Source organism: Oncorhynchus tshawytscha, unplaced genomic scaffold (genome assembly GCF_018296145.1).
Source record: "Oncorhynchus tshawytscha isolate Ot180627B unplaced genomic scaffold, Otsh_v2.0 Un_scaffold_18560_pilon_pilon, whole genome shotgun sequence".
Classification (NCBI taxonomy): Eukaryota; Metazoa; Chordata; class Actinopteri; order Salmoniformes; family Salmonidae; genus Oncorhynchus; species Oncorhynchus tshawytscha.
Window position 1 is genome coordinate 149,946 of NW_024609666.1, and position 10,818 is coordinate 160,763.

Below are 10,818 nucleotides of genomic sequence, written 5' to 3' on the forward strand. Positions count from 1 at the left end.
CCTTACCCCTCCTCTACCCCTACCAGCTACCACACCTGTCTAGTAGGTACCTTACCCCTCCTCTACCCCTACCAGACCTGTCTAGTAGGTACCTTACCCCTCCTCTACCCCTACCAGCTACCAGACCTGGCTAGTAGGTACCTTACCCCCTCCTCTACCCCTACCAGACCTGGCTAGTAGGTACCTTACCCCTCCTCTACCAGCTACCACACCTGACTAGTAGGTACCTTACCCCCCCTCTACCCCTACCAGCTACCACACCTGACTAGTAGGTACCTTACCCCTCCTCTACCCCTACCAGCTACCAGACCTGGCTAGTAGGTACCTTACCCCCTCCTCTACCCCTACCAGCTACCAGACCTGGCTAGTAGGTACCTTACCCCCCCTCTACCCCTACCAGCTACCAGACCTGACTAGTAGGTACCTTACCCCCTCCTCTACCCCTACCAGCTACCACACCTGGCTAGTAGGTACCTTACCCCTCCTCTACCCCTAACAGCTACCAGACCTGACTAGTAGGTACCTTACCCCCCCCCTCTACCAGCTACCACACCTGACTAGTAGGTACCTTACCCCTCATCTACCCCTACCAGCTACCACACCTGACTAGTAGGTACCTTACCCCTCCTCTACCCCTACCACACCTGATTAGTAGGTACCTTACCCCCCTCTACCCCTACCAGCTACCACACCTGACTAGTAGGTACCTTACCCCCCCTCTACCCCTACCAGACCTGTCTAGTAGGTACCTTACCCCCTCCTCTACCCCTACCAGCTACCAGACCTGACTAGTAGGTACCTTACCCCTCCTCTACCCCTACCAGCTACCAGACCTGTCTAGTAGGTACCTTACCCCTCCTCTACCCCTACCAGCTACCACACCTGGCTAGTAGGTACCTTACCCCCTCCTCTACCCCTACCAGCTACCACACCTGGCTAGTAGGTACCTTACCCCTCCTCTACCCCTACCAGCTACCAGACCTGTCTAGTAGGTACCTTGCCCCCTCCTCTACCCCTACCAGCTACCAGACCTGGCTAGTAGGTACCTTACCCCCTCCCTACCCCTACCAGCTACCACACCTGTCTAGTAGGTACCTTACCCCTCCTCTACCCCTACCAGCTACCAGACCTGTCTAGTAGGTACCTTACCCCCTCCTCTACCCCTACCAGACCTGGCTAGTAGGTACCTTACCCCTCCTCTACCCCTACCAGCTACCACACCTGACTAGTAGGTACCTTACCCCCCCTCTACCCCTACCAGCTACCAGACCTGGCTAGTAGGTACCTTACCCCTCCTCTACCCCTACCAGCTACCAGACCTGACTAGTAGGTACCTTACCCCCTCCTCTACCCCTACCAGCTACCAGACCTGGCTAGTAGGTACCTTACCCCCTCCTCTACCCCTACCAGCTACCAGACCTGGCTAGTAGGTACCTTACCCCCCCTCCTCTACCCCTACCAGCTACCAGACCTGGCTAGTAGGTACCTTACCCCCTCTACCCCTACCAGCTACCAGACCTGGCTAGTAGGTACCTTACCCCTCCTCTACCCCTACCAGCTACCACACCTGACTAGTAGGTACCTTACCCCTCCTCTACCCCTACCAGACCTGTCTAGTAGGTACCTTACCCCCTCCTCTACCCCCCTACCACACCTGTCTAGTAGGTACCTTACCCCTCCTCTACCCCTACCACACCTGTCTAGTAGGTACCTTACCCCCTCTACCCCTACCAGCTACCACACCTGACTAGTAGGTACCTTACCCCTCCTCTACCCCTACCAGCTACCAGACCTGGCTAGTAGGTACCTTACCCCTCCTCTACCCCTACCAGCTACCAGACCTGACTAGTAGGTACCTTACCCCTCCTCTACCCCTACCAGCTACCACACCTGGCTAGTAGGTACCTTACCCCTCCTCTACCCCTACCAGCTACCAGACCTGACTAGTAGGTACCTTACCCCTCCTCTACCAGCTACCACACCTGACTAGTAGGTACCTTACCCCCTCCTCTACCCCTACCAGCTACCACACCTGACTAGTAGGTACCTTACCCCTCCTCTACCCCTACCACACCTGATTAGTAGGTACCTTACCCCTCCTCTACCCCTACCAGACCTGTCTAGTAGGTACCTTACCCCCTCCTCTACCCCTACCAGCTACCACACCTGGCTAGTAGGTACCTTACCCCTCCTCTACCCCTACCAGCTACCAGACCTGGCTAGTAGGTACCTTACCCCCTCCTCTACCCCTACCAGCTACCACACCTGACTAGTAGGTACCTTACCCCTCCTCTACCCCTACCAGCTACCAGACCTGGCTAGTAGGTACCTTACCCCTCCTCTACCCCTACCAGCTACCACACCTGACTAGGTACCTTACCCCCTCTACCCCTACCAGCTACCAGACCTGGCTAGTAGGTACCTTACCCCTCCTCTACCCCTACCAGCTACCAGACCTGTCTAGTAGGTACCTTACCCCCTCCTCTACCCCTACCAGCTACCAGACCTGGCTAGTAGGTACCTTACCCCCCCCTCCTCTACCCCTACCACACCTGTCTAGTAGGTACCTTACCCCCTCCTCTACCCCTACCACACCTGTCTAGTAGGTACCTTACCCCCCCTCTACCCCTACCAGCTACCACACCTGACTAGTAGGTACCTTACCCCTCCTCTACCCCTACCAGCTACCAGACCTGGCTAGTAGGTACCTTACCCCCCTCCTCTACCCCTACCAGCTACCAGACCTGACTAGTAGGTACCTTACCCCCCCCTCTACCAGCTACCACACCTGACTAGTAGGTACCTTACCCCTCCTCTACCCCTACCAGCTACCACACCTGACTAGTAGGTACCTTACCCCTCCTCTACCCCTACCACACCTGATTAGTAGGTACCTTACCCCTCCTCTACCCCCTACCAGACCTGTCTAGTAGGTACCTTACCCCCTCCTCTACCCCTACCAGCTACCACACCTGGCTAGTAGGTACCTTACCCCTCCTCTACCCCTACCAGCTACCAGACCTGGCTAGTAGGTACCTTACCCCCTCCTCTACCCCTACCAGACCTGTCTAGTAGGTACCTTACCCCCTCCTCTACCCCTACCAGCTACCACACCTGGCTAGTAGGTACCTTACCCCTCCTCTACCCCTACCAGCTACCACACCTGTCTAGTAGGTACCTTACCCCTCCTCTACCCCTACCAGACCTGTCTAGTAGGTACCTTACCCCCTCCTCTACCCCTACCAGCTACCAGACCTGGCTAGTAGGTACCTTACCCCTCCTCTACCCCTACCAGACCTGGCTAGTAGGTACCTTACCCCTCCTCTACCCAGCTACCACACCTGATTAGTAGGTACCTTACCCCTCCTCTACCCCTACCAGACCTGTCTAGTAGGTACCTTACCCCTCCTCTACCCCTACCAGACCTGTCTAGTAGGTACCTTACCCCTCTACCAGCTACCACACCTGACTAGTAGGTACCTTACCCCTCCTCTACCCCTACCAGCTACCACACCTGACTAGTAGGTACCTTACCCCTCCTCTACCCCTACCAGCTACCAGACCTGGCTAGTAGGTACCTTACCCCTCCTCTACCCCTACCACACCTGTCTAGTAGGTACCTTACCCCTCCCTACCAGCTACCACACCTGACTAGTAGGTACCTTGCCCCCCTCTACCCCTACCAGCTACCACACCTGACTAGTAGGTACCTTACCCCTCCTCTACCCCTACCAGACCTCTCTAGTAGGTACCTTACCCCCCTCTACCCCTACCAGCTACCACACCTGACTAGTAGGTACCTTACCCCTCCTCTACCCCTACCACACCTGATTAGTAGGTACCTTACCCCTCCTCTACCCCTACCAGACCTGTCTAGTAGGTACCTTACCCCCTCCTCTACCCCTACCAGCTACCAGACCTGTCTAGTAGGTACCTTACCCCTCCTCTACCCCTACCAGCTACCACACCTGGCTAGTAGGTACCTCTACCCCTCCTCCCCCCCTACCAGCTACCACACCTGGCTAGTAGGTACCTTACCCCTCCTCTACCCCTACCAGCTACCACACCTGACTAGTAGGTACCTTACCCCTCCTCTACCCCTACCAGCTACCACACCTGGCTAGTAGGTACCTTACCCCTCCTCTCTACCCCTACCAGCTACCAGACCTGTCTAGTAGGTACCTTACCCCCTCCTCTACCCCTACCAGCTACCACACCTGGCTAGTAGGTACCTTACCCCTCCTCTACCCCTACCACACCTGTCTAGTAGGTACCTTACCCCTCCTCTACCCTACCAGCTACCACACCTGTCTAGTAGGTACCTTACCCCTCCCCCTACCCCTACCAGCTACCACACCTGACTAGTAGGTACCTTACCCCTCCTCTACCCCTACCAGCTACCAGACCTGGCTAGTAGGTACCTTACCCCCCTCTACCCTACCACACCTGATTAGTAGGTACCTTACCCCCCTCCCTACCAGCTACCACACCTGACTAGTAGGTACCTTACCCCCCCTCTACCCCTACCAGCTACCACACCTGACTAGTAGGTACCTTACCCCTCCTCTACCCCTACCAGACCTCTCTAGTAGGTACCTTACCCCCCTCTACCCCTACCAGCTACCACACCTGACTAGTAGGTACCTTACCCCTCCTCTACCCCTACCAGACCTGTCTAGTAGGTACCTTACCCCCATCTACCCCTACCAGCTACCACACCTGACTAGTAGGTACCTTACCCCTCCTCTACCCCCCTACCAGACCCTCTAGTAGGTACCTTACCCCCCCCTCTACCCCTACCAGCTACCACACCTGACTAGTAGGTACCTTACCCCCTCCTCTACCCCTACCACACCTGACTAGTAGGTACCTTACCCCTCCTCTACCCCTACCAGACCTGTCTAGTAGGTACCTTACCCCCTCCTCTACCCCTACCAGCTACCAGACCTGTCTAGTAGGTACCTTACCCCCCTCTACCCCTACCAGCTACCACACCTGACTAGTAGGTACCTTACCCCTCCTCTACCCCTACCAGCTACCACACCTGGCTAGTAGGTACCTTACCCCTCCTCTACCCCTACCAGCTACCACACCTGACTAGTAGGTACCTTACCCCTCCTCTACCCCTACCACACCTGTCTAGTAGGTACCTTACCCCTCCTCTACCCCTACCACCACCTGACTAGTAGGTACCTTACCCCCTCCTCTACCCCTACCAGCTACCACACCTGACTAGTAGGTACCTTACCCCTCCTCTACCCCTACCAGCTACCAGACCTGGCTAGTAGGTACCTTACCCCCTCCTCTACCCCTACCAGCTACCAGACCTGACTAGTAGGTACCTTACCCCCTCCTCTACCCCTACCAGCTACCAGACCTGACTAGTAGGTACCTTACCCCCTCCTCTACCCCTACCAGCTACCACACCTGGCTAGTAGGTACCTTACCCCTCCTCTACCCCTAACAGCTACCAGACCTGACTAGTAGGTACCTTACCCCCTCTACCAGCTACCACACCTGACTAGTAGGTACCTTACCCCTCATCTACCCCTACCAGCTACCACACCTGACTAGTAGGTACCTTACCCCTCCTCTACCCCTACCACACCTGATTAGTAGGTACCTAACCCCTCTACCCCTACCAGCTACCACACCTGACTAGTAGGTACCTTACCCCCCCTCTACCCCTACCAGACCTGTCTAGTAGGTACCTTACCCCCTCCTCTACCCCTACCAGCTACCACACCTGACTAGTAGGTACCTTACCCCTCCTCTACACCCCTACCAGCTACCACACCTGACTAGTAGGTACCTTACCCCTCCTCTACCCCTACCAGCTACCAGACCTGTCTAGTAGGTACCTTACCCCCTCCTCTACCCCCCCTACCAGCTACCACACCTGTCTAGTAGGTACCTACCCCCTCCTCTACCCCTACCAGCTACCACACCTGGCTAGTAGGTACCTAACCCCTCCTCTACCCCTACCAGCTACCACACCTGTCTAGTAGGTACCTTACCCCCTCCTCTACCCCTACCAGCTACCAGACCTGGCTAGTAGGTACCTTACCCCCCTCCTCTACCCCTACCACACCTGTCTAGTAGGTACCTTACCCCTCCTCTACCCCTACCAGCTACCAGACCTGCTACCAGACCTAGTAGGTACCTTACCCCTCCCTACCTACCCACCTACCAGCTACCAGACCTGGCTAGTAGGTACCTTACCCCCTCCTCTACCCCTACCAGCTACCACACCTGAGCTAGTAGGTACCTTACCCCCTCCTCTACCCCTACCAGCTACCACACCTGGCTAGTAGGTACCTTACCCCCTCCTCTACCCCTACCAGCTACCAGACCTGGCTAGTAGGTACCTTACCCCCCCTCCTCCCCTACCAGCTACCAGACCTGGCTAGTAGGTACCTTACCCCCTCCTCTACCCCTACCAGCTACCACACCTGGCTAGTAGGTACCTTGCCCCCTCCTACCCTGCCCCCCAGCTACCAGACCCTCCTACCCCTACCAGCTACCAGACCTGGCTAGTAGGTACCTTGCCCCCTCCTCCCCTACCAGCTACCAGACCTGGCTAGTAGGTACCTTACCCCCCCTCTACCCCTACCAGCTACCACCTGGCTAGTAGGTACCTTACCCCCTCCTCTACCCCTACCAGCTACCACACCTGGCTAGTAGGTACCTTACCCCCTCCTACCCCTACCAGCTACCACACCTGGCTAGTACCCCCCTCCTCTACCCCTACCAGCTACCACACCTGGCTAGTAGGTACCTTACCCCCTCCTCTGCCCCTACCAGCTACCACACCTGGCTAGTAGGTACCTTACCCCCTCCTCTACCCCTACCAGCTACCACACCTGGCTAGTAGGTACCTCCACCCCCTCCTCTACCCCTACCAGCTACCACAGCTTTAGGAACCTTGCCCCCTCCTCTACCCCTACCAGCTACCAGACCTGGCTAGTTGGTACCTTACCCCCTCCTCTACCCTACCAGCTACCACACCTGGCTAGTAGGTACCTCCACACAGCTCCAGGACTGCACCCAGCCTTTAGTGAATCTCGTCCCCCCACACTCCAGTGAGTTGGGCTCCACTCCAGCTCCACCCACATGCTCTGGTCTCCACACAGCCCAGGACTGCACCCTGTTCCAGGGGGTGTTCCCAGGCCCAGTCATCCTGATGAAGCTACTGCCTCCACCCACCTGTTCACTGTTGGTGACATCACAGTACCAACACCCCACCACTCACTGTTGGTGACATCACAGTACCAACACCCCACCACAGTCACCACTCACTGTTGGTGACATCACTGTACCAACACCCCACCACTCACTGTTGGTGACATCACTGTACCAACACCCCACCACTCACTGTTGGTGACATCACAGTACCAACACCCCACCACTCACTGTTGGTGACATCACAGTACCAACACCCCACCACTCACTGTTGGTGACATCACAGTACCAACACCCCACCACTCACTGTTGGTGACTTCACAGTACCAACACCCCACCACTCAGTCACCAACACCCCACCACTCACTGTTGGTGACTTCACAGTACCAAAACCCCACCACTCACTGTTGGTGACTTCACAGTACCAACACCCCACCACTCACTGTTGGTGACTTCACAGTACCAACACCCCACCACTCACTGTTGGTGACTTCACAGTACCAACACCCCACCACTCACTGTTGGTGACTTCACAGTACCAACACCCCACCACTCACTGTTGGTGACTTCACAGTACCAACACCCCACCACTCACTGTTGGTGACATCACAGTACCAACACCCCACCACTCACTGTTGGTGACTTCACAGTACCAACACCCCACCACTCACTGTTGGTGACTTCACAGTACCAACACCCCACCACTCACTGTTGGTGACACTCACTGTTGGTACCAACACCCCACCACTCACTGTTGGTGACTTCACAGTACCAACACCCCACCACTCACTGTTGGTGACTTCACAGTACCAACACCCCACCACTCACTGTTGGTGACTTCACTGTACCAACACCCCACCACTCACTGTTGGTGACTTCACAGTACCAACACACCACCACTCACTGTTGGTGACATCACAGTGCCAACACCCCACCACTCACTGTTGGTGACATCACAGTACCAACACCCCACCACTCACTGTTGGTGACATCACAGTGCCAACACCCCACCACTCACTGTTGGTGACATCACAGTGCCAACACCCCACCACTCACTGTTGGTGACATCATGTGGCTGATGTTGTGGTGTTTCTGCAGGGGCCCTTTGTGCAGGTGGATGAACTGATGGAGAGCTTCAGGAGATGTACACTACCAGAGAGTAAGTAGCTTTGAAACTGTCAGATATCACCAAGCTTTCCTTTAGATTTTCCTTTGCCTGAATAGCACACTTAATGTTGATGTGAATATCTCTCTCTCAGCTGTAGATGCAGCAGTAGAGTTGATAACGGGCAGGCAGCCTGATGCTGGCGGAGAAGGGAACGGTTCCATGGAGAACCACGCCATGACCAAGTCACTGAAGAGACCCAATGCAGACTCTGATGAAGAGGAGGACAAGGGCGCTGTGGCCCCACCCGTTCACGACATCTACCGCGCTCGCCAGCAGAAGAGGATCCGGTGAACACACACTCACTCAGACACACGCACACTTGGGATGGACTCTGTACAGGAATGTAAACCCATTACATCAAACCTTTTAGGGCAAACAGACTCGTCTGCAGTTTGTCTGGAAGAGTGTTTATATCCAACCATCGTTGGTCCCTCTACACACACCTGTGTTTGTTTTTTTTGTTGTTGGTGTTTTTTTAACAGTTTTATTTTTTAAAGCTGGGTGACTAATACTGTACAAAGTTTTTAATTCAACCCTTAATTTGACACTCAGCTGTTTGGCCTTGTGAATCTCCGGTGATGGACAAATGGAATCGACCTGTTTTTCTAGTCAAATTGAGAGAATACATTTCCTTTCAATAAAAAGAGGAGAAAAGAACCAAAACTAAACTGGCTCCTGTCTTGTGTGTTACTGAAATGATCACTTCTGTTCTCTTAGGTTGTTTTAATGTTATTTCAAGGTCAATCATGTTTGAGGGGTAAAAGTCTACAGTATATATCTGTGGCTGTGCACATTTAATAGTCACCACTAGGGCTCAGCGTGGTGCTGTCCAGACCAGAGATTTCCAGCTGTGTGTATCAGTGCATCAGCAGAGGAGCCTGATAAAAACAGTCTCCATCTATCTAATCATATTCCCTGCCTTGATGATGAGACCTGCTCAGTACCAGACCATCACAAGACCTCCCATCTGTCTGTTAGGGCTGAGACAGGTCTGCCTCTGGTCACCTCCACCAGCCTGTTATTAACTTAGTAACTATGACTGATCTACGTACGGGTGCATTGTAGGCCGGTATCACACCCAGATCAATCCAGGAACTGGCTCATCTAGGGGTCTTTAAAGGGCCCTGTATTTGTGTTAACTGAATAGATTCTGGGAGAACATCCAAACCAAAGTTTAAACATGATGGCTAATGTGTTGGGAGGGGAGAAGTTGGTTCAGTGAGTTTAAAAATTAGTGTTCTTCCCTCCGGTCCAAATTTCCACTGACCGCATTCCTCATGAGTTAAGGGTGTGGAAGAGAAGATGTGGAGAGGGGACTGATTTAAATACCTGCTGCTATTTCCTGCTTACACAACCTAATATGTAACAATCCAATATGGACGGTAAAACTAGCCAATCAAAAATAGGCTTGTTGAATGTAGCTGTGTGTATTGGTGCATTTCACATGGATACATATGAGAATACATTTTAATGGTGCATTGGCTGTAATCTAGTTGTGTGGTTTGGAGGACAGGTGTGTTTTAATATGGCCTAGGACAGGAAGACACACTCAATAACATGCTTCCTAGAGGAAATCTTCCTGCTGTTCATTAAGGCAGGTACATCAATATTTATCCACCCTGCACACAATAGCTTCCACTACGGCTGATAATCAACCGAGAATGAGTTGTTTGGCAGCTCACTTACCCTGGGCTCTATTAAACCTATTCACAGTGACAACGTCCTCTGTAGGAGAGGGATCCATAACAGATCACAACACTAACGATGTGCCCTCCACACCATAATGTCATATCATCTGGACACCTAGCCCCAAGTCAATCAGCCCTTTACCAGACACCTAGCCCCAAGTCAATCAGCCCTTTACCAGACATCTACTGTAGCCCCAAGTCAATCAGCCCTTTACCAGACATCTACTGTAGCCCCAAGTCAATCAGCCCTTTACCAGACACCTATCCCCAAGTCAATCAGCCCTTTACCAGACACCTATCCCCAAGTCAATCAGCCCTTTACCAGACACCAAGACCCAAGTCAATCAGCCCTTTACCAGACATCTACTGTAGCCCCAAGTCAATCAGCCCTTTACCAGACACCTAGCCCCCAAGTCAATCAGCCCTTTACCAGACATCTACTGTAGCCCCAAGTCAATCAGCCCTTTACCAGACACCTATCCCCAAGTCAATCAGCCCTTTACCAGACACCTAGCCCCAAGTCAATCAGCCCTTTTACCAGACACCAAGACACCTATCCCCAAGTCAATCAGCCCTTTACCAGACATCTACCAGACACCAAGCCCCAAGTCAATCAGCCCTTTACCAGACACCTACTGTAGCCCCAAGTCAATCAGCCCTTTACCAGACACCTACTGTAGCCCCAAGTCAATCAGCCCTTTACCAGACACCAAGCCCCAAGTCAATCAGCCCTTTACCAGACATCTACTGTAGCCCCAAGTCAATCAGCCCTTTACCAGA

The 10,818-nt window shown here is 53.7% G+C and overlaps 1 protein-coding gene across 1 annotated transcript in view; it reads left to right on the forward strand.

The window, feature by feature from the left end:
• Positions 1 to 9,018, forward strand: part of cstf3 (cleavage stimulation factor, 3' pre-RNA, subunit 3) — a 56,286-nt gene extending 47,268 nt beyond the window's left edge. The window contains exons 19-22 of the mRNA XM_042316754.1: positions 7,034 to 7,050; positions 7,157 to 7,219; positions 8,281 to 8,341; positions 8,442 to 9,018. Of these exons, the coding sequence (XP_042172688.1) occupies positions 7,034 to 7,050; positions 7,157 to 7,219; positions 8,281 to 8,341; positions 8,442 to 8,641 (341 nt within the window). The 3' untranslated portion in view covers positions 8,642 to 9,018. The remainder of the gene's footprint in view (positions 1 to 7,033; positions 7,051 to 7,156; positions 7,220 to 8,280; positions 8,342 to 8,441) is intronic.
• Positions 9,019 to 10,818: the final 1,800 nt, after the last annotated feature.